This window comes from Myiozetetes cayanensis, unplaced genomic scaffold, assembly GCF_022539395.1.
Source record: "Myiozetetes cayanensis isolate MyiCay16 unplaced genomic scaffold, myiCay2020 scf2-11, whole genome shotgun sequence".
Taxonomy (NCBI): domain Eukaryota; kingdom Metazoa; phylum Chordata; class Aves; order Passeriformes; family Tyrannidae; genus Myiozetetes; species Myiozetetes cayanensis.
The window spans coordinates 68,657,193-68,681,693 of NW_026087411.1; the positions used below are offsets into that span (position 1 = coordinate 68,657,193).

Below are 24,501 nucleotides of genomic sequence, written 5' to 3' on the forward strand. Positions count from 1 at the left end.
GAAATTCTTCTGTGTGAGGGTGGTGAGGCACTGGAACAGGTTGCCCAGAGAACTTGGGGATGCCCCATCCCTGGAAGTGTTCAAGGCCAGGTTGGATGGGGCCTGGAGTAGCCTGGTCTAGTGGAAAGTGTCCCTGCCCATGGCAGGGGGGTTGCAACTGGATGGTCTTTAAGGTCCCTTCCTAATCAAACCATTCTATGAAAACTGTTTGGGAAAATGAGTCACCTGCCTGACTAGCATATAGTTGTTAATACCAAGAGAACAAATACTCAGCCTTGGAGAACTAAGCAAGTCATATCACATTTTTTATTTTAAATAACCAAGTTCCATGTTAAAGCTAAATATCCCAATGCTGCCTTTAAAATGACAAATCATTCAAAAGGTGTTTTTTATAAAACTAAAGCTAACAGCAGCTAAATCTTTTATGTCTGACAACTTATGATATATATATATACATATATATATATATACTAATTTTGAAGGTACAGTGAGTTTTCAAAGCTGTTCCAGGCTATCAAGCTGATTTTGACTTTTTGGGAGTAGCCCCACCATCTTCAGCCAACTTCTCTGCTGGCCTCTTTTTTAACCCTTTCATTTTCCGTGTCTGCAGTTTACTAAGATCTTGCTTCTGCATGTGGATTCGACCGTAAGTTGTACCAAACACATCATGGGAGATATTCTTCTTCTTCTTCGGCTGTAAGGGAAGAACAATGTTAGTATTTCTGAGTAGAGTCCCAGGAGCTCTGGCAAGAATCAAGTGCCTAAAAGCAAGGCCTCATACATTGTTTGGAGTTGAAGATTTGTGCTATATGTTCTAAGTGCTTCCAGAGGAGAGTTTGGATGCCAGCTGATCACCACAGAAGTGCTGTGGCCCTAGAAATCTCAGCTGGTCTAGATAAAAGTAAGCTTTGGTCAACAATACAATAAGTAATACTTGCACTTTTTTTCTTCTTTACAGGTAGAGTGGAAAGTAATGCACTTTCCAAGGTACGTACCTTCAGGGCTTTTGGTTGTTTTAAAGACAGCTTATAAAGGTCATCTGAAGCTAAATGTGTCCTCCTCATAACCAGATCTAATGAAGGTCCCATCTCTTCCAGTTCAATTCTGGGTATTTTACAGCCAGATTTCTTCAGAAGCACTCTAGAAGGGGAAAAACAACCAAAATAAATATTGTCCCCAGTGATAAAGAATTATCCATCTGCCTGAAGGGCAGGTTCAATCTTGTAGTTCAAAATAGAAATCAACTGCTACCACTAACTCAATTATTGAGAAAAACATCTGTCAATAACAGTTCATAAAATACAAAATCCGTCCCATTACTATTTCAACATACCCAAAACATAACCTACCTAATGTTGCTTGTTTGGCTGGGTTTTTTTAATGAGACCAGTATAATCAGTATTACTGTTAAAACTCAGTCCCACTACCCTGAAAGCCATATTACTCCTCAAATTCAAAACAGCACCCTCAGTATTAACAGACATGAAAAATATTTCGTATCATTTACAGCAAAACAACCTGAGCACTATCTGAGGAAGTGTTTTGGTTTTTTGTTTTTAGAATGAGACTGATTAAAGTGATTTTGTAATAAGAGAAATCAAAATCGCACGGAACACAAGCTAGGAATGTTCACAGCCTCCTAAGGCAGGTCATGAACCTGAGGGAGAACACCAACGCAGCAAGAGAGATTGCCATGTCCTGCCTTTTTCTGGTTTTCCTTCTGTATCTCTGGCTGCAGCCTACCACCTGTTGTTCTCCAGCAAACATCTAAGTGAGGAGAGTCCTGGAAATCAACCTGAGAACAGGCTAAGTCTATGAAGTCTTATACAGTACTCAGAATTCATTAAGTTAATTCAAACCACCTTCCTAATCCAAGCTAGAAAGAGGAGTTCAACAAGGAAGGAACCAGCAGATTTAGGGCTCAAGCATTTCCCTTCTGCAGTACAAGTTACTCTGTGTTACGCTGGAGCACCTCTACACACTGCATGTTTTAAATGCAGCTCAAGCCAGTTCAATTACACAACCATGGGTTAAATTTGGGGAAAAGCTGACAAGTGTACAAAAAACCAAATAAATAAATAAAAGGCATACTCACTTGTAGCTTCGCATGTAAATTTTGCCATCTACAGCTGTGAAATGCAGAACATACTCTAAACCAGCCAGACGAATGCTGGGCACAGTAGGACCTCTGAAGAAATCTGAAAGAGTATTTAAAAAGAGTAGGTGCCAGGTTTCTTGGCTGAGAACAAAACCAACAGATGGCTATAACAAACTGGTTTATTTCAAAACGGACCCACATCACTGATGGGAACTCCATTCCTATAAAGATATTTTTCTTGCATCTAACTTAGCAAGACTGTACAAGGGATGGCCTAGGAAAGCTGAATGTTCAGTGGGAATTTCACAAAATAGCTGCTGCTTAAAACTTCAGCCTGGCCAAAACACAAGAGAGAAACTTCACTGCATGTGTTAGTGTGCAGTGGTGAATCCAAACGTGTGTAGAAGTCCTGACAGGAATGCAGTGACTTCCCAGAGATAATGTGGTAGCAATATACACACTGCCTAAAAGTAAGTACATGGAAAAGAGCAAAGATACTTCCAGAGCGGTGACTTTGCATTATTAAGCTAACTGGAATAATTGTACTGTCTATCCTTTTAAATATTCAGCTCTAAAGTCAGAAAAAAAATTCTCTTATCTTGTGTTTAAGCTAGTTAATACTCAGCTAAACACAGATCAGTACAAAGAAGCCATTTGCTCAGGTGTCTGTTTAAAGACATCATTCAATCCTGATACTTGATTCTTGATCGTAGCCAGATGTGGAAGAACAGAAAGAGGGATCAAAACCACCACACAACAGATTGAAACTGTATCTTGTCTACTCTTACCTACATTCTCTCTCTCTGACTTGGGAAAAACATTTAGATGTATAGTTTCTCTCATACCTCCCTCACAACAAGGCACTTTTGTCCTCTAGGTAGAACAATATTTGTCATTAAATCCAGTGTTTTCTCTATTTAATAAGCAACACATCTATAAAATCAAGGCACTTTGAATACTTGCTTAGTTTGCAAAGAGAACACTGAAACACACAGATTAAATAATAAACTGCCTGTAGCGAGGCTCTTATATCAAGCTATGAAAATATACTGTGCAATCAGAGAGCTTGCAAGGAGCACAGCAATCTGTCCAACATATGCAGAGGGTGGAGAAAGAATGTGACCTTGACCAAAGGAACAAGGTGTGCTTATAAACACGACAGGGCAATGCTGAAACATAGGAGAACTGCTAACAGATGCAAAACACATTAGTCTTTCCTGCTCTGTCCCATTTTCAGATCCCTTGGCTAGTTGTCCTTTCCTCTACTACCTTTTTTTCAAGAGAATCAGCACTGGAGTGACATCCAAAACAAAGTCTTGCTGGCAAATACCAGCTGGAGTCAGGCCAGGAAATTTCCTTGGTCAATTAAATACACTCTTTCCTCTTCTTTTGAGTCGAGCTTTTAGTCAAAGCTGCAAATAAAACATTTTGTTTGCTCGTGGCATATTTTTTTTCCCTTCATCTAGTTCTCTGCAGGTACACAAGCTTACATTTACAGTGGTTTTATTGGCAACACCTCCCCTTCATATTTTCCTGTGGCATCATACATCCTTTTACCCACAGGATGATCTCTTCCAATAAACGCAGGTGGTCAGGAATTTCTGTTTCCTGGCAACACTGAAGAGCTGCAGAAACCTTACACTACAGTATACCTAGAGAGTTGAAGTTTTTTTAATGTACTCTTAATTTATAATTCTTGCTTTGGTTGGATTACAGACTTGTTTTCTGCTTTCTTTCCATTCCTAGTTCTCTCTCCCCCTTGTCCTCAAACATGCTTCCAGAACTTCTAATTTACTCTTTCCTGCAGAGAGCTTCACAGGACCTTTCAATTTCCAGATTAAATTTCTAAATTATTTTGGAATGTAAGTCTGTGCAGTTTTTTTCTGTATCAATTTGTATCCAAGAGCTGGCAACACTGTATTCTATGTAGCTATAGTTAGCATTAAGGCAGTTAAACTCTATCCCAGACATTTCCCAGCCATGCCTTTTACTGGATAGAAGGAGCACTTGAAACACTCAAAAAAAGTCTGTGTGAGGAAGGGTGTATGCAGAACAAGGTGACAGTCAATCTAAAATTGCAGAGGTCTCCTGCAAATCAACGCTTTAGAAAGTGTATAAGCAAGTCCTATAGTGCCTAGCCATTTTTAGGATAAAATGAGTGTGTGACAACAGAACTGGGAAGCAAGGCAGTGTTGTAAGAGTTAAAACATTTTATAGATACAAGCAAAAGAAGTTATTAGAATTCCATGAACTGCATTCCAAAGACTTATACTGTAAATTAACTCCTACACTACCACATCAGAAGGCAATGAAAACCAAAAGAGAAAGAACGGGATGTCTTTGTCTTCCAGGTCTCTAAGGAAAATGCAGCTGTCATTTATTTCTCCTAAATAAATTCGTCCACTTCACAGTTTAACCAGACTATAGGGGTTGGTCACCATAAAGACAATAACTCACCCATGCCTTTATTTTTACAAAGAAACTGCTGTTAAGATGATACTCCAAACATGCATTAGCCCTTTTGGCATCACAAAAGCCAATGAAAGCTTGATTGTTCACCAGCATCACTGGCATTACACTGCTTTGGCAACGAGAAGCTGCCAGCTATCTAATATTCCCTCTGGGAACCCAATACTACTGGTACAGCAACAAAATATTTGCTGTTGCTGTTACAAAGACATTTTTCTATCTTTCTTAGCAATAGGTTAAAGGCGTCATCTTTTGCAGGAACAGAATGAATCAGTTCTTCCCTATCAGTTAAGGGCAGTTTTGAAGCAGGTCAAATTATTACCCTAATGATTTTAATTGGTTAGTAATACCTTCAAGCCTTTACTCTCCTTAACCTTTTCCTTTGTCTATTGTTTTACATCCAGGTATTTCACAAAAGTCAGCAGAACAATTAAGACCTTGAGTACTCTGGTGGTTGTCTGGAGCACAAGTCCTCTGAGGAGCATCTGAGGGAACTGGGGATGTTTAGCCTGGAGGAGGCTCAGGGAGACCTTATCACTCTCTACCACTCCCTGAAAGGAGGTTGTAGTTAGGTGGGAGTTAGTCTCTTCTCCCAGGCAACTAGCAATAGGACAAGAGGACACAGTCTTAAGCCGCGCTAGGATAGGGTTAGGTTGGACATTAGGAAGAAGTCCTACACAGAAAGAGTGATGGACATTGGAATGGGCTGCCCAGGGAGATGATGGAGTCACTGCCCCTGAAGGTGTTTAAGAAAACACTGGATGTGGCACTTAGTGCCATGGTCTAGTTGACAAGGTGGGGTTTGGTCATAGGTTGGACTTGATTTCAGAGGTCTTTTCCAGCCTAGCTGATTCTGTGATTCTGTGAGATTGCCTGAACAAAATACACTTCAGAAGATAAATGCACCTGCCTCCTGCAGTACAAATACTCATTTACAGCAACATAAACATGCAGTATTAAAACTCACTTATCTTTGTATTCAGTATTCACCCAACTTCAAAGACTTATAAGCTCAGTTATTAGCCTTTCATTCATCTCCAAGAACCAGTCAGCTGTATGGAGAGGATGAAAATTTCCTCCTCTCCTGCTCTCTTTCAGTCTCATTTCAGTGAGACACCTCGCTTTAAAGAACTATAATACTAAGGAAAAAAAATTCTCATTTTTAAGGTTTGTTTCTAAAGAATTATTATTTACCTGTATGCCTAGAAACCCAAGAATGGAACTGAAAGAACAAGATTGTTATTGGGCCTGTTTCAGTATTTTATCAGAGCTTAAAAAAATAAGTAATCTGCTTTTAGGAAACCTATGAAAAAGAAAAAAACACACCACCCTACTTATTAGATCTAGTTCTACCAAGCAAGATGCATTAAGTGTCAAGAGACACAGTACCCTATGACCTCTATGCCTGAATAAGCTACAACATGCTTTATCTTCCAGAGCCTCCAACCCTGAGATAGTAAAAAATGCCAGTTTGTTTTGTTTGCCTGCCCTGAAGTTAGCCCACAGCTATTATCTGCAGCTGACTTTTACTGCACGTGTTCTTTCCAAGTACTCTAATCAATGGCACATTTGTTAAAACCGGTGGAATTTCCAAACAGAAAATGCTTTCATTATAAAACAGGAACTCAAATACACTGATATGACCTTACCGTAAGCAAAAATATCCCACTTTCTGAACTTAATCCACTGATTTCAATTTAGATACTTCAAAAATATTATTTGTGACAATTCAGTACAATTACAAGGTCAAGACATTTTGAAAAATGACAGCTTTCCCATAATCAAAGTAATGAATTTCAGTGAATCCAAAGTTTCAGCTTAAGAGTCTTTTAGGTAACCTTTTTCTTCCCCTCTAAGATTATTGGTTAACTTCAATTTAGTGTGACATGAAACTTACAAGAGCCTGTTCTTGTTTTCTTTCTGTGTTGAACATAAGCAAACATTTATTGACAAACCAGCATTTCCCAACAGATCCCATTACTACACATTTATGCAATCCCACTGTTTAAATAATCAAAATACAAACCAATAAGAAGGCTCTTCAGTCTTCTGTATTCTTCATTTACATCAAACATGTCACCAGCAAATATCAACATAGGTTTTGTTCCTTCAGGACATTTACTGTTCTGTGGAATAAGAATTTCAAAACAACAAAAATTCAGACTGTGTTAGGGAACATATTATTGCCTTAGGTGGTCAGCCATTCAATACTGAATGAAAAAGTGTGGTGACCTGTGATCAGTGTGGACAGAATAGACTTTTTTTTTTCACTGAACAATGCTGCACATGTACGGAGGGACTTCATTTTTAGAAGGGTGAATTGTATTATTCTTCATTCTGGACTAAAGAACTATAAAAGGTATAAGATAATAGCTTACAGTGAAAAAAAAAGAGTGAATTTGACTGCAGTTGATAACTACAAAACTAAAATTAGAGGCAAACAAGTTTATTCTACTTCTGACACTGGAGAGTACATGAAAACGGCTAAAAGGATAATTTAGTCAATCACACAGTTTTAATTCTGGAAAACAGGTACATTTATTTAACTACAACTTCCCTGTTATAAACAGTGTTATGAAGATACACTCTATAATCTGACTTGAAGGGAAGGATTCACATTTATAAACCATAATTTCTTCACTATCCTTCTAAACTGCTCTGCCAATTTATACACTGTAATAAGTACTGTAAAAGTTACTTATTTTTCCAGTGCATGAACTGCTTGATTCAGAAGTACACACATATGAAGTAAGTTTTAGTCTTGCCAAAATGAGCCTAACATAGTCATAAATGTGAATTTTCTCTGAATTTAAATAATCCAAGATGTCAGCTCCTGGTCTGAATTAAGTATAGTTTACTGAAAAATGGCCTTATTTGCTACTAAAATCTAAAGAAAGTTTTGGAATTATCTCAGTCAGTAGTGATTCTCTTTGGTTATAATTTGTGAATAAAGATTTCAGTTTTCAAAGCCTGCACCGGTTTATATAGGAACCATTAGCAGACTCTGACAATTTTGCAAATGTAGCTCTTTAATTAAAAGGAAAATATTAGAAATAAACCAAGACTAAAAGAGAATTTGCAAAGAAAGTTGCAAGCTCGCTTAATACAACAAAAATAAATTAAAAAACAGAGCATAAAATTAACATTTTGGAGAACACAAATTACCAATCCTCACATACTGCATGAAACACTTTTTTAAACAGAAAAAATGCACCAAAAAAAAAATCCACCAGTAGGTGTCACTGAAATACCGGATTAGTGATTCCTTACCTTGACATCTTTTAGGGATACAAACTTCTCCACGCCTAGCTCAATCATGTCCAGGACATGATAGTCAAACATGCGACCTGTGAGAGTAAAAAAAGAAAATCCAGCTATTTAAATATTCACTGAAAACTACACCTGTCATCTCAATAAAAAACCCTAGTGAGACATATTACCTATTATCAGGTTGTTAGGTCGCTTCTTGTTATGAGAGCCAAACAGAAACAGAGAACAATCTGATTTCTTGGAAAAAAATTCCTGCAATTGAGGAAAAGAACAAAATCCATGAGTTATAGGTTGTAAGGTTTAAAATATTCTGCAAAGGTATACATCACAAAACTGTGAGTTTAGAAGCTACTTAATGACAAGAGCTACTGTGCTTACCAGAAGAGTTTTGAGCATGTCCAGGTCCACTTCAGTTAAAATTGACAGCCGGATTCAAGGTTCAAATCATTTTTTTTTTTTCCCCACTGAATCTTAAAGGTCAACTCGGGCAATTTTTTTCTTGCCATTTTATCTGTAACACCCTTTTTCATAATTTCATTATTTACTTTTACATAAGATACTTTCATCCACTTCTCTTTGCCTGAAGAGTAAGTATTTGCAAGCTGGGTGCAAGTAGTAATGCCTCATTTTAGCTACCCAGCCAAATTTTATGTAACTTATTAGCTTTGCCTAACACCTTCTGAACAATCAGTTCATTCCCTCAACAGTAAGTCTACAAACATCTGCAAATATCTAACCTTCTCACACTCAGCACAAGAGTCCTACTACAGAGCAACGTCCTCTCAATTTATTATTTAAGATTAAGATGCTACTTAAAACCAAGCCAGTGGTGACTATCATAGGGAAGATCTTTTCTCCAGGTGGAGTAAATAGAGACCCTATTATGGTATTATGTCCACAGCGAACATTACAGCAGTTCTTTCTGAGGATGTCCAACTCCGAAATCTTTTTATACACTGCTGCTTCTCAAGGTAGCTCCTCATTTTGTATCAGTGGTTCTGTGATACACACACACAATTTATCCAGCACTCCCCCTAAGCATATACCAACAGTTTGCAGCTGTGAAACACAAAAGGACACTTCAACTCCTCCCACCCCTTGCAACAGTATCAGCTCAGGGAGGACACAACAGCTCGGTCCCTGTGGGAGGTCAAGAGACACCTGGAGAGGCTGGATTAATTGCACTAAAAATCACACAGCTCAGCATGAAGTTTTGCCACCAGGTCCCTGAAAAATACTGACTCTGGGCAGGCTGAGAACAGACCAGAGGGGACTCCCCTTGAAACACTTGCTCATACAGCTCTGTTAACTACTGTGTGTTGATATCTGTACACTCTCTAATAGCTGTACATTAAAGAGATGCAAAAAAACTCAAATACTTCAAATGTGTCCTGCATATACTGCAACAACATATACATGGCAAAGTTGCCTTTTAAAAAAATGCCTAACCAAGTGAAAAAAACCCCATAAACTAACTTTATATGACTTACTATACCTTTCTAGGCTCTGATTTTCTGCTTGGTATCTTTCCAGCTACTTTTGCCTGAGCTTGTAGTGCTGTATGGGGTTGTTGTGAGCCAAGTGCAGGACTCTGCCCTTCACCTTGTTGAACCTCATACAGTTGGACCCAGCCCATCAATCCAGCCACTCCAGACCCTGCCAACTCTCAAGCAGGTCAACACTCCCACCCAACTTGGTGTCGTCTTCAAGTTGACTGAGGATGCACTCCATCCCTTTGTCCAGATCATCATAAAGATATAGAACGGGACTGGCCCCAATACTGAGCCCTGGGGAACCCCACTGGTGATCAGCCACCAGCTGGATGTGGCACCATTCACCCCAATCCTCTGGGCCCGGTCAACCAGCCAGGTTTTTACCCAGCGAACATTACACCTGTCCAAGCCACGAGAAGCCAGCTTCTCTAGGAGAATCCTATGGGACACAGAGTCAGTGGCTTTATTAAAGTCCAGGTAGACAACATCCACTACCTCTCCCTCATCCACCAAGCAGGTCACCCTCTCATAGAAGGAAATCAGGTTGGTCAAGCAGGACCTGCCTTCACAACCCCATGCTGGCTGGGCCTGATCCCCTGGTTGTTCTGCACACACCGTGTGATAGTGCTCAGTATGGTCTGTTCTGCGACCTTACCCAGCACTTAGGTCAGGCTGACAGGTCTGTAGTTCCCCAGATCCTCCTTCTGGCCCTTCTTGTAGATGGGGATCACACTGGTTAATCATCAGTCAACTGGGACCTCCCCAGTTAGCCAGGACTGCTGCTAAATGATGGAAAAGGGCTTGGTGAGCTTTTCCACCAGCTCCCTGATTAACCCTGGATGGGATTCCATGTGGCCCCATACATGCGTGTGTCTAAGTGGTGTAACAGGTCACCAACCATTTCCTCCTGGATTATGCAAGCTTTATTCTGCTCCCTGTCCCTGTCTTCCAGTTCAGGGGTCTGTGTACCCAGAGAGCAACTGGAGTTACTATTAAAAGACCGAGGTAAAGAAGGCATTAAGTACCTCAGCCTCTTCCTCATCCTTTGTCTCTCTGTTTCCCCCTGCATCCAGTAAAGGATGGAGATTCTCCTTAAGCCTCCTTCTGTTGTTGATGTATTTGTAAAAACATTTTTAATTGTCTTTTATGGCAGTAATCAGATTAAATTCTAGTTAGGCTTGGGCCTTTCAAATTTTCTCCCTGCATACCCTCACAATATCTTTGTAACACTTCTGAGTGGTCTGCCTCTTTTCCAAAGGTGATACAGTATCTTTTTATCCTCGAGTTCCAGCCAAAGCTCTCTGTTCAGCCCGACTAGTCTTCTTCCCTGATGGTTCATCTTTTGGCACATGAGGACAGCCTGCTCAAAAATGTCATAAGAGAAAACATTGTTTATACTTACCAATGATGTTTGATCCTCAAAAGGCCTGGTAATATTTTTCCTGAGAGGAGGGGAACAAAAAGAGTTAGAAGAAAATAAAAGAAGAGAACAGGCTCAGATAGCCACTTGCACTTAGTTCTCCAATAACAATAAAGCTCTGCATTCTATTGGAAATTCTGGCAGTAGAGGCTCAGTTGGAGTTCAAACCACAAGCCATATTAATACTGCAAGGAATGTCACAGTGCTGCCATTGCCATTCTAAGTACTTTCCTCCACACTTCCTGTCTTCTGGGGTCTGACTTCCAGTGACACTGACCACCAGTGACACTCCATGAAAAGTTGCCTTTGCCTGTTCATTCAACACTAAATTTAGCAATTACAATTGTCTCTGCACTACAGTCATGCAGATACTGGGTTCCCATTTTAAGCAAGGCTTATAGCTGAATCTTGCTCCATACCACCTGCCACAGAACAGGGCTCAGTATCAATGCTGATCATGTGTGGCCTGTTTCCAGTCTATTAAAAATTATGATCAATCTCAGCCAACTCAGGTGACCCTTGTCATTGTTCGAGCCTCCACACTGGCCAGCATTTTTATTCACGCTCTGAAATTACCAAAAGCTGTCTGTCTGTCAGAAAACTCAAAGGTGTCAAAGTGAGATCACTTACTTCTTATACAGTACCGCAAAAGGCTTCTTCACAGCATACTGCAAAACACAAAGTTAAACACGTGTCATCTCTAAAACATGCCCAGCACTGTTTTTGCTATAACCCTACAACTTACATGATCACATGAAACAGTAACTGTTTGTGCAGATCAGTCTAGAAGGCACCTCAAAAAGCCTGCTGACAATAACACCCTTCAAGTTGGTGACAATCTTGGTTTCAAATTAATTGAAGGAGTTATTTGTAGAAACTGAGAAGCAGTTGAAATCAAGTCATGTAAAGGAATCCCTCTGCTTCTAGGGGTATGAGGAAAAACAGGAGCGTAAGACAGTAAGAAAGCAACAAAGCAATGTAAGAAAAGAGTATAGGAACAGCTATAATATTTTTCAGCTATGGACTTAGGAGACAGGACTGGTAATTTAAAGTTTTAGGAGAGGTTGAAAGCTCCATATAAATACATAGAAGCAGTTTACAGGATTCTGGGATATGACTTAGCTGTGTGATACAGTCACAGTTCTGTACCTAATCCTCTTGTTTTCAAAGGGACTTGGCAAAACTTTATGTACTGGACAATTGTGGAAAAAATAAGAGAGCAAGCTCAAAATTTCTGGCAAAGAAGAATTTGGAAGAAAATAATCTCCATCAATAAGTAGGTAATGACACCTTTGGAGTACTGGTCAATCTGAGATTTGGGGTACAGGGAGAGTATGAAAATACTGACAGTCCAGCAGAGAAGATGCAAATTGTAGGAGAGAGAAAGGAAGGTTGCACACTATGTCCAACTTACGATATCTTTAAGCACTGCAGTCACTGTCAAGTTTGCATTTCCCCCTCTTATGAGCATAGCATTTTTTGTATTTTCATTAAGCTTGGGTTCTCTCTTCTCAAGAAATCTTTTTGCTCTCTTAGTTTTAGGCTTTCTGTAACAATAAATTAATAGTTAAAAACTTAATATTAGTAACAACACCTGACACCACAGAAAACAGTGAAACCAAACTAGAAGTGGAACAAGTTGTATTCAAGTAACTTGTTTCAATGACTCAAACTAATCCCAACCAGCAGAAATACAATCAGTGCCAAAAACCCAGTCTCAGATGAAGGTGTTTTACTGCCGCTCCTCTTCCTCTCTGTCCGCCCCAGGTACCAAAAGTGATTTTACAGTCTTGTGCTTTTCAGTTTCTGCTAATTCAGAGGTTAAGATATACCAGGATTCCCAGCCTACTGACAGGCTGAAAGCTTCCCCTCACACCAGCTCCCTCCCCAGGCCAGAGACTCGCTCCTGGGAAGAGTATGGCACATCTGTTGGCATGAACCAGAGAGCAGGCATTATTCAGGTGAAATGCATCAGCCTTCGCAGGGGCACACAGCTTATATAAATCAGTAACTACACGGCTTCAGAAATACATTTCTCCACCAGATTATCTTTTCTGCGAATCATTATTTTAATTTCTTTTTGAAAACAAACAAAACCCCCAAACACACAGGTATCACAGGACCACATAATAATCAGGGTTGGAAGGGACCTCTGGAGATCATCTAATCCAACCCTTCCGCCAAGGCAGAGTCACCTGGAGCAGGTGACACAGGAACTCATCCACGGAGGTTCTGGTTGTCTCCAGAGAGGGAGACTCCATGATCTCCCTGGGCAGCCTGTTCCAGTGCTCTGTCCCCCTCAGTGTAAAGAAGTTCTTCCTCATGTTGAGGTGAAACTTCCTGTGTTTTAGTTTATGGACACTGCTCCTCGTCCTGTCGCTGGCACTACTGAAACTTCCAGCAGAGACGAAGACAGTTCTCTCATGTGTACAGAAACACACAGATTCAATACCAGCTGGGCACCACGGCTTCTTTAAGCCACCAACTGAGTAAGGGCTGACTGGCCATCACCAAAGAGACGGTAGCGCTCGGTTTTCCCCCTTCCCGCATGTTTTGCAGAGGGCTTTTCTCTCTGCCGGCTTCCCCCGCAACCCTCCCCGTAGCCACGCAGGCGCCCGCTGTCGCTTCCCAGAGCGGCAGCACAGCTCGGAGGAGATCCCAGGCATACTCACACGACCCGATCCAGCGGATCCATCGCCGCCGGCCCGCGTGCGGGAGGAAGCGCGGGCACCGCCGTCCGGCGCGTCACGTTACGTCACGTCCGCCGGGAGCGGGAGCGCGCCGGGACGTGCAGTGCGCGTGCGCGGCGCCCGGCTGAACCCGGCCGGGCGGATACTCGTCCCACATGGAAAAGGGCTTGGAGCGGGAGCCGTACGGGGAGCGGCTGAGGTCACTCGGTCTGTTCAGCCTGGAGGAGAATGAGGGGAGACCTCGTTGCAGCTTCCACACTCTGTGGTGACCAGTGACGGCACCCGAGGGAATGGCCTGAAGCTGCGTCAGGAGAGGCTTCGGTTGGGTATTTAGGGAAAGGTTCTTCACCCAGAGGGTGGCTGGGCGCTGGAAGAGGCTCCCCAGGGAAGTGGTCACAGCACCAAGTCTGACGGAGTTCAAGAAGCGTTTGGATGATGCTCTCAGACACATGGCGTGACTCTTGGGAATGGTCCTGTGCGGGGCTGGGAGTTGGACTTGGATGATCCCTGTGGGTCCCTTCCAACTCAGCATATTCTGTGATTCTGTCCCCCTTGCCTACCAATTTTGAACTGCATTTCAAATAAGCAACTTGCTGGGCCTTTTTTCTTTATAAAATTGGTAAAGAATTTGCTGTCAGCAGCAGTGGACTGATAGCACCAGCTTTCTCAGAAGATGGGGAGAAAAACAAGGGTAAAGAGTTAGAGTTAATAGAAACAAAAGCTTGAGCATTATGAATAGCATTTAAAATATATTAAAGTATATTAAAAATAATTAGGTTCTCATAGTTTATGATACACATAAAATGTTTTTAAAAAATAACACTGATTCCAAGAGGAAGTAGAGCAAAGAAAGAGCTCCAATATACCACTGAAAGAAAAGGCTGAAAAAGACCACAAACCAATTCTGCTAGAATATTCCTTGTACATAAGGAAAAAAGCTCACACATACATAGTGACAGACTTGGCAATTGGTTAACAAAACATAAGAGGGAGTTACATTCTGACAGAGAACAAACTCTTGGAAGCACCTCTCTGTTCTCAACAGCTGAAGGGGCCATGGCAAGCATGCTGGACCTACCACCCACCCACCTCCTCTGCAGCAGCTTCAGCTGTCAGCAAGAGCAGCCCAGCCCTGCAAATGCGCCCCCCAGCAGACGAGAGCACATGTTTTATCACTTCATAACATTCCCAAGATCGTTATTCCAGTAATAATTATTCTCTATCAGCACCACAGAAATCAAGTCTGAATGACACTTTTAAACTTCCATGGCTGCAGTTAAATCCAGAGGGACAGCTGAGTGGTATCCCTGAAACCTCAGGTGCAAACACTACCATGTGTAAGATCCACACCCAGGCTGGAGGGGTACAGAACATGTTCCCTCTTCCTCTTCCTGCCTCCCTTTTCCCCTATGATTCAAATGGCTTCTACATAGAAAAAACATAGTAGCGGGATTGATGGTTTGCACCTGGTGTGGTTTTGATGACTTCTCTTTACTGATCCCGTGCTGTGAACAACGCTGGGAGTGAACCTCTCTGATCATTACTAATTAAACTGTTCCATAATTATTCTGGAATTAGTTAGGTGTTCCCATCCTCACTATTGCAGTTACACTGTTTTGAGGGAGGCAAACAAAGGAAGATAAGAGTGCTCAGGAAGAGAATGTTTTCTGTTTTAAAAAAATATTGTGCTTTTAAAAACATTATTCTGACTGCACCACACACTCAACTGTGATATAAAACTCTGAGTGACAATTATGTAGCATTATGTAGTGTCAATCCACAGACCAGCTGATGCATGGGTACAGGATCTTAAGGATAAAAACCTTTAGAAAAATGCCAGAGGAGAATATTAGAGCCAAAAAGTTACTGGGAGAAAAAATAAAAAGGGGGAGACCACACTTCCTTTTGTGTAACATACATTATGTTATACAGAAAATGGGGGAAGGAGAGTAACAGATGACTCTTTAAGACCTAGGTTTCAGGTGCTGACAAGTTTGCAGGGGTTTTCAAGACTTGAGTGGACAAAGACCTGAGCAACTTGCCCTGAATTCAGTGTTGATCTTATTTTATATAAGAAGCTGGATTAAAGACCTCCTAAAGTCCCTTCCCCCACGAAGAATTTCTAAGATCCATCAAGGAGACAAAGGACACTAGAGAAAATCCAAATTAAGCAATTTGCTATTCAAACAGTCAATAAAAAGCACACTTGTACTGCAGTTATTGAAAGAAAAAGAATCAAACAGATATGCACCTGAATACTGACACACAAACGGAAGCTATATTTGAAAAATTCAAGACTTTATTTTAAACAAGGATGTTTTTTTCTTTTTACAAAATGTTCCAGACTGTACAATACATCAACATTTTTCTAAATTATGAGTTTAATTATGTAACCATTTCCACTTGTTCAAGTTTGAGGTAGAGATAGATACATTCCAAATCAGTTTTTTTAAAAAGACTTCAGCCCTTCCCACTATATTTCAAACACAAAAGCAATGCACAAGAACACAATGTCTGTTTTTCCATTATTAATTGCTCAGGTAAAGTGGAAATCATTTCATGGCCTGTAAAATTCCAGGAAGAAAGCATGACAAGATCAAAGTTGGTATCATGAAGGGACATCCTCTAAGGCAGCATTTCCAGAAGGAGATTCCTCTGCCCCAGAAGCAGGGCTGTCAGGCAGAGGAATAGAAGCATCTATTTCCAAGGTGTGCTGCTTCTCCAGATCACAGTTCATGTCAGAATTTCCTTCACCACTCACCTCTCCCTCTGACTCTTCAGTCAGTTTGTCTTGGGCCTGACCTGACTCCTCGGAATCATCCTTTTCACGCATAAAATTGCAAATCATTTTAGGCCTGCTGTAGGAAAAATCTCTGTCCTTGATCTGTAACCACTCCACTCCACCTGATGCAAAGAAGGAAAACTTGTATTAGTGACAAAAGGTGTTAATATCAATTTTTTCTTAGTTTAAGTTCAGTGTTATTAAGGCTGAGCCTGACCAACATCTAAGTAAAAGAACCATTTAGGACAAAAAGGTGTCTTTCAAGAATTTGAACCAACACTAATTTTTGTTGCAAGCCTTGCCACAGAGCTTAAACCACTCATTTTCCTTGTAAACAAGGCTACAAATAACGGAAAGCATTTAGTAAAGACCATCTTAAAATGAAGAGAAACTTGACTGTTGATAAATTAACAACACGTGCATAGGCTAAACCATCTCCTCCAAGACATATAGCTACAGGCTCTTATCTAGATACTGGGGGCATTGTGCAAGGTTTCTTATGCCACCAGCTCAATATCTAAAGAGCAGTCATGAGGGAGATAAAATTATTATGAAAGTAATGAAAAGCAGGAACATAAAACAAAACTACGCTATGTCCATATCATGAGTGCTGTGTTCTGCTCAACCCACACTGTAAAACTAGAAAAGGGAAACAAGAATTGGTGACGGTAAAGTTAGCTGTACAAGGAAAGGGACTTTTAAAAAGCCAAGTAACCAACAACTACAAAAATCACAAAAGAATTGCAACAAGAGCCAGAGACTAGAATTCTGCTCAGAGGAGGCAGATGTTTATAAGGCTGGACTGGGAAAACAAGTAGGGACTGACTTACCTCCTAATTCTGATAACAAAGTAAGTAACACTCACTCATTGAAAGCGCCAGATCATACATTTGTAACAACCACAAAAGCAAACAAACAATCAGGAACACTCACAGTAAAGCTGCACTTTTTCCAAACAGAAATGTGATTTGAAAACTGTCATAAAAATGGTAGAAGTCAAAAGTATAAACAGGTTCAAAAAGCAAGTGAAAATGACAGAGCATTTATGGACTAAAGACATAGTAGTCCAAATGAAAACTTTTGTCAAGGTACTGATGAACTGCTGAATACCAGAAGGATAGCAAAAAAAAATTTACTCATGTGTATGTCCCCTCCTCCTACTTTTTATACACCCATTTATACCAGCACAGGAAGAACACTGGCCTGTTGGGGTGAGTCTAGAGGCAGGCCACCAAGATGATTAGAGGGACAGAGCACCTCTCATACAAGGAAAGGCTGAGAGAATTGGGATTGTTCAGCCTGGAAAAGAGAAGGCTTCAAGTGACCTAACTGTTGTGGCCTTCCAGTATCTAAAAGGAGCCTACAATAAATAATGGAGAAGGACTATTTGCAAGAGCACGTAGTGATAAGACAAAGGTGAATGGCTTTAAACTGAAAGAGGGTGGGATTACACTAGATAGTAAGAAGAAATTCTTTACTGTGAGGGTAGTGAGGCACTGGAACATGCTGCCAAGTGAAGCTGTGGATGCCCCATCCCTGGAAATGTTCAAGGCCATGTTGGATGGGGTTCTGAGCAATTCGGTCTAGTGGAAAGAGTCTCTGCCCACGGCAGGAGGGTTAAAACTAGATGGTGCCTTTGAACTCAGGCACTCAGACATACTAGCATTCTATGATTCTATGATTTACTACTGCCCACAGTCAGAAATACAATATAGGAATAAAAACACATTTGTTCTGATCCAGTATGGCAGTTCCTGTTGTATTTAAGTGTCTGACACCACCCTTAGACTCTTAAAATAAATTAAACATAATTCAAAATGCTGAGAAAATATTTTACAAGTGCAATAAAGAGAATAGAATGTTTCTTCACCCAAATTTCAGAACATCTGGCTATATGATAGGGAATGACATTAGAATTAGTGCAAAAATTTGTGTCATTCCTTGAAACTCAACTGTATCAAGCTCTTGGAACAGACCTTAAATAGAACTGGGATTCCCCTCCCATTTCAATTTTTATGCAATACATGTCAATTCACAAGGCGTGGTAGTTACTCTGCATGCGCAACATTAAACTTCTGCTAGGGTGCAGAAACAAAAATGATTTTCAGCAGGTATCATCATTATTGCTGTTCCAGAACAAAAAAGGCCTTTTTATTAAGCAAAATATTCTCTAGTCTATTGTACTTTAAAAAATAATAGTTTGTTTAATACTTAAATATATGGAGAGAAGAAATGGTAAATGGAGTTGATAAGAATGCTGATGTTTGACTAGATTGTAGGTGACACGTCATTTTATACCTCCTATGACCAATGTCCAGCTGACTGCTTAGATTTAATGTAAAATGGCTACATATTCTTAAAATATGAAGGAGTAACACTGACTTCAGTGAAAAAAAAGCAATTAAAAGCAATAGGATACTGATAATGAATACTACTATATATAGTAAGATACTCAATATCTCAAGTATGTAAAAGTACTGATTTTTGTACAAAAAAGCATCACCAAAATCAAACAAACATACAAGCACTGAGTTCTGCCTACACAATGAAAATCAGTATGAATGGTCTTCTAGGTATGTCACAGCAAGTTAAATTAATTTCCATTTAACTGTAAATTCAGAAAGTACAACTCAGTTCTAGTACATATAACATGAAACTTCTTACTAAGGATATTATAAATTTTCAACAATCACAGAGACTCAAGAAGTAATTAGAAAAATTGATGGAAGTAGGAAAAAACAAAATCAACAAAGAACTACTAAACAACATCTCCAATTTCAAAACTATTAGATGACAGAAAAACATACCAGGGTACATCAACATGTGTTTGCTGTGTTCCTAAACTCTTTTGTACGAGTCTCCTACTAGCCATTTCTGGAGGCAGCACTGGTCAGAAAGGAGTATCTCTCTTCTCTTTCCATGTGTGTTTTGCACTTTTGCATTTAAATAAACGTATTTGCTGCCTGAAGAAGAAAGTTCCTTTAACTTTCTACATGCTCTCAAATCAAACACTTAATAAAGGCTGACTGACATTCACAAGCATAAGCCATCCAATGTCTGTATGCATAAAGGCACTAACCAACATTCTCTTCTCCTTCCTTCTTTTCTGTCAGAAGGGTCCGTGTCATGTTCAACTTCTTCACTGTGTGACACTTGTATTTCAGCTGCACTTTTTGGTTGCCTTCCACATCTACTAAAAAGAGAGGAGAAAAAATAATATGCAGACCCCAGTCATTATAGTGAATTCCACTACCAACTGAAACAAGTATTTTTAACCTCCCCAGCTACCACAGTGAACAGGACATCAAATCACAACAATTACCGTGCTCCGCATTTTCTTCAAAAACCACACAGGTTCCCAAGGTATCTATGGAAATCAAAGTGAGAAAGTCTTAGAGACCAACTTATATCAGCTACATATACTGCACCCACTGGCCAAACCCTGGGAATGTTCTGATTTCCAGCCCCTCACAAAGGCACTAGTAAGCACACTGCCAGCTCAGGAACAGACAGGAGTATCACAGGAGGCTCCCAGACCATTTCTTCCAGGCCACTGTTGTCACCGTAAGGCAAACGAGAGAACTACAGATTGTACAACATGTCAGTCCTGCTTTCACAGGAGACAACAGGCACTTACTTTAAGGCATTTTATGTCCCACATGTCTGTCTCCTGACACACTAGCTGGTGCACCCCAGAGTCAACTTCCAGGCCTACTTCCCAGGAAGTACCACAAGATGCACGGTTAATTTAGCAGTGAACTCAGACTGCTGCTGCTCTATATGGTGTTATATGACCACCCAGAACTTCAGCACCTCATAGGACCAACTGCTGGATAATTAATTAAAGTTAAGAAAGTTCTTTGGGTCACACGAAAAGGAGAGATTGTATTCATTGTAATTTTTCCTACCTTCATACTCCCCTGCAAATACATATCCGTCCACTTGTAAAATGGGCCTCTCTGTCTCTATTCCCTACAAAAAGAGGGACAAAATTGCACAGATGTCAAGTCTCTATTAGCCCAGGTAAATTTCTCGCTGTACAACCAGAGAAGACAGACTTAGCAGAATCCAGATTACATCAATTCCTTGAAAAGACAGTTGGACGAAAACTCCAAACCATAAGGTAAAAAGAGCAAAATAAAGTTTCTTGTGTTATTAAAGGAATAGATTCCAGTCTATAAAGCTTTCTTAAACTACCAGGTTCATATGAAGAGAAGTACATCTTTAAAGGAGGATTTATGGAAGTGAACAAGAGATTTCTGCAGAGGATATGATCTTATAGAAGCTAGCAGATTCCTGAAAGAGTGGCAAAACATGCAATTAAATTCATATTTATTACTTTTCAAAAAAATGTAATAAAAGTAGTCATTACAATTGACCCTGAGGTCCTCTGCGACATTAAACATCTGGGATGGGGGGAGAAGGAGCTTTCTTTGTTTTTGTAGGAGGCTTAGTTAAGCAGTGATAACAACTGCTACAAAGGGTTCAGTCAATCTTGCTGTAGAATCAGTGCACTGTTAATAAAATGTAATGGCGTTTTTTCAGACTATCATCATACATTTCACTTCAAGTTTATTAAATACAAAAATATACCAGATAATACCCTTCTAGTAATTGTAACAGAACCTAGTATAGAACTGTCGTAGGAAATGCTCTAGTATGTTAAAATAAATTTAGATCAAACTGCAGCTAGTGGTCTGTTTAAGCTACAGTAAAAGTACCGTTTATTTCCTCTAGGAAATTAATGTAACCTCCATTTCAAATTAACAAAAATGCATGTGTTTGCATGAAAAAGATGTTATTTTCTAAGCTCCAATTAATGCAAGTTCTAGAAACTTTCAAAAGCCTTTGGAAAATACACAAGGTGAAGAAGTCCATCATAAACCATTGCATCAGCACCAGAAGTGCAATTGCAGGGTCACAGAAGCTTCTGTGATTCCTATGTGTCTACATTGTGAAAGAGTTGGAAAGTGTTATTATTGCATTTTTTTAAACAAGGAGTGGGAGTGTAAGGCAGTACTTCCATCAGCTCATTCCCTCCCTCTACAGCAGGTTTTCCAAATACACAAGCAAGGATCCCATTATATATCTCTTTTATATATATATAATAATATAATGTATTACCTCTTAATATGATTTATACCTACAGATTATAGTTTGATAACAATCAACGTCTGAACAGAATACACTGATTAAGGCAAAATGGCTTTGAATAGTACCTTGTGAACATCAGAATTATTCAGGGCATGAAGATAAGCACATGCTAAAAGTTTTGAAGATGAGGCACTATGTGGTAAATTGTGTAAAATACAGAATATCACACAGGATAATTATAAGAGAATCTCAAAGTATAACGTTAAAAAGAATCCCATTAACACTACTGAAGCACTTGTAGCCATTCAGCCACCAATAATGAATCACGTGTGTAATACATTTCAAGAGAATTAGGTCAGATCCAGGAAGTAAATCTGCTTATAAAAGTATATCCATCCAAAGATAGATAATTTATGAATTTTGATTGTGTTTCTACATTTGAGACATTCAGAACTGACTTTTTACCATCCCACATATATTCTGATCAGTGGCACACTCAGATGTTCTCTTCCATCTTTTCAGTCTATAACAAAGGTCTACTTTCAGAAAGTATTTGCAAATCAATATTACTCCTACTATCTATACTGCTCTTATAGTCCACATAGGTTTTGAAGGGCAAATAGCATCTGTCCCATACAGAGAAAGTGATTAAACAACTCGAAAGGAAAAGGACAGGTAAACCAGATTCCTACAATAACCTCACAATGAAACAAACAACATCTAAAACTGTTTACCAAATGCTTAATAACCAGTTATCATTTACAAAACTTGAACTTGCCAGGCCGTCTCTGCAAAAAACCCCATTGTAAATATAGTGCAAATCAGAAAGATTTTGACTTTACCTGTCAGATGTATTCAAGTTATTTGAAGAAGAGTGCCTAACAATATGTATTTTTAAAAGAAAAAGACATTTTTAATGTGAAATACATAAGTTTTAAAAATAACTTAGAGCTTGAAATCGGAGTGGATACTGGTGCTAACTTACATATACTTATGAAAAAGTTTCCTTATATTTACACAATACTGTATTCACAGACCTTATGCTGTTTCTGAAATAGAGCCCACAACACGCAGCCAAGTACAGCGCACATAATTCTCTATCAAAGATTTGCTCTGAATGTTACCAAGAAGTTTAGAAGCAGCTTCAGTCCCTTGTTCACAGCTGTAATGACTTACCCCTTTCCTATTGTGCTGTAATCACTCACCAAAATCTTGCATTTGTTTTCACATTTTTCTAAGAAGTTTGAATCAATAATTCCCGATAGTTCCACCATGACCAGCTGCTCCTACAAGATAAGTTTATAATGTACACCTGTAAGAGATATCTGAATTCAGGAAAAAAAAGAAGAAAGCCCCCTCAAAAAACAACCCAAACCAGACTACCTTTGAAATAAAGAAACTCCAAAGGAGAGTTATTCTACAGTTTGTCAAGAGACAGCCAGCTCTTGTAATACCCAGGGAAATGTAGTGATCCATCAGACACCTGTTTCACACATGAATTTCCTGGCCTTTTCTTCCTAGGTAGGAATGAAGCTCTTTTCTCCACCCTTGAAAAATGAGCATCAATATAGTAAATGATTTATGAATTATAACAATACGACCAGTTGCATATTCCAAAGTAATTTTTTTTCCCAAAGCCTTAGTGCATACCTAAATATGATACCACAGGGAAGGTTACGCAATGTGTTCACTGAAATAGTTACTTTTAATAACATATTGTTCTGAAATTAATTCCTCTATGCGATTCCTTACAATTTTGAGTAACAAAAATGCAAAAACAAAGCAAAAAAAAGGTGGCCTTGAAAAATATTTTATTCAAGAAAAACAAAAGCTTTTAAGAGTCACCATCAACCACACATGTGTAAATATACATAATAACAGAAGAGTAAGTTTGTAATTTAAGATTTTCTTGGAGTGAGTCCAGAAGAAGGCCACCAAGATGATTAGAGGGCTGGAACACCTATCCTACAAGGAAAGGCTGAGTTGGGATTGTTCTGCATGGGGAAGAGAAGGCTCTAGGGACACCTTACAGCAACTTCCAGTACCTGAAGAGAACTACAAGCTGGAGAGGGACTTTTTACGAGGGCATGTAATGATAGGACAAGGGAGAGTGGCTTTAAACTGGAAGAGGTTTGGTTTAGATCAGATATTAGGAAGAAATTCTTTACTGTGAGGGTGGTGAGGCACTGGACATGCTGCCCAGTGCAGTTGTGGATGCCCCATCGTTCAAAGCCAGACTGGATGGGGTTTCTGAGCAATCTGGTCTAGTGGGTGGCATCCCTGCACGTCAGGGGGGGTGGAACTAGATGATCTGTAAGGTCCCTTCCAACCCAACCCATTCTATAATTTTCTTAGGTCAGGAAGCAAGTGAAACTGGAAGAGTCTCTTTCTAACAGCGCCCTTTTCCAGAAAACTGCAGCAGAACCGCCAGAACCACGTAGCTCTGGAGACGGGACCGCTGCAGGGGCAGAAAAAACCGCCGGACCCAGGGAAAAGCGCTTGCTCTGTGCCCAGCCCCGCCGCCGAGCCTGGGCACAGCCACACCGGGCCCTATTCCTGGCTCCCCTGCCGGGCGGGCAGAGAGGGGCCGAGCCGCGCCGTGACCACGGGCAGGGCACGCCCCGCGGGAGGCCGGCCCCTTCCCCTAAGGCTGGGGGTATGTCGGCGTGCACCAACCTCCACCTCGTCTTCCTCCGCTTCATCGCTCCTCTCGCCCTCGCTCGCCGCGCCCCCCACCGCCGCTGCCGCCGCCGCCGCCATGTCACCACCGCCCGGCCCCGCCCGCGCCTCAGCGCGCACCACGTGGGGCCTGCGCCGCCATCTTAGAGCGGGAGCGGCCCCGCCCCGCCCCGCCGCCACAGCGCCCCGCCCGCCCTCAGTGGGGCTCGGCTCGGACCCCGCTTTCCTGAACAGTTAAATATTTTTTTGAGAAAGGGCTGTCAGATGCATCTTTTTCTTGACACAAGTAACGGACTGCTCCCAGTACAGACCACTGGTTCAGAAAGGTCTTATCAAATAATTAAATAATAAAGTGTACAGTTCGTTTCGGCGGGTTATGTCCTCTGCCTGATGCTTTCTGGTTTTCCTGGCAGGGTTCGATACACCCCTGCCTGATTTCCATCTGACCTGGGTTTCTGAGATATCTTCTTGACTTATGTACTTGTAAGTACACAAAAATCAGATTT

At 40.5% G+C, this 24,501-nt stretch overlaps 2 protein-coding genes across 6 annotated transcripts; both read right to left on the minus strand.

Moving 5' to 3' along the window:
* Positions 1–275: 275 nt before the first annotated feature.
* Positions 276–13,512, minus strand: RPF2 (ribosome production factor 2 homolog). Its single transcript, XM_050315889.1, has 10 exons — positions 13,423–13,512; positions 12,165–12,297; positions 11,381–11,418; positions 10,733–10,772; positions 8,008–8,089; positions 7,838–7,914; positions 6,594–6,693; positions 2,096–2,198; positions 996–1,140; positions 276–694 (listed from the first exon to the last, which is right to left on the minus strand). The coding sequence occupies exons 1-10, from the start codon at positions 13,443–13,445 to the stop codon at positions 515–517; spliced, it is 921 nt and encodes a 306-aa protein (XP_050171846.1). The 5' UTR covers positions 13,446–13,512; the 3' UTR covers positions 276–514.
* Positions 13,513–15,721: 2,209 nt separating this feature from the next.
* GTF3C6 (general transcription factor IIIC subunit 6) lies at positions 15,722–24,118 on the minus strand. 5 transcript variants are annotated; one of them, XM_050315892.1, is made up of 7 exons: positions 23,993–24,073; positions 22,700–22,863; positions 22,522–22,602; positions 20,131–20,194; positions 19,545–19,589; positions 19,302–19,415; positions 15,722–16,344 (listed from the first exon to the last, which is right to left on the minus strand). In XM_050315892.1, the coding sequence occupies exons 2-7, from the start codon at positions 22,790–22,792 to the stop codon at positions 16,049–16,051; spliced, it is 693 nt and encodes a 230-aa protein (XP_050171849.1). In that variant the 5' UTR covers positions 22,793–22,863; positions 23,993–24,073; the 3' UTR covers positions 15,722–16,048. The 5 variants fall into 5 exon arrangements, with proteins under 5 accessions (XP_050171849.1, XP_050171852.1, XP_050171851.1 ...); XM_050315895.1 differs by lacking the exon at positions 22,700–22,863 and having other exon boundaries at positions 19,302–19,412; positions 23,993–24,118; XM_050315894.1 differs by lacking the exon at positions 22,700–22,863 and having other exon boundaries at positions 23,993–24,118.
* Positions 24,119–24,501: the final 383 nt, after the last annotated feature.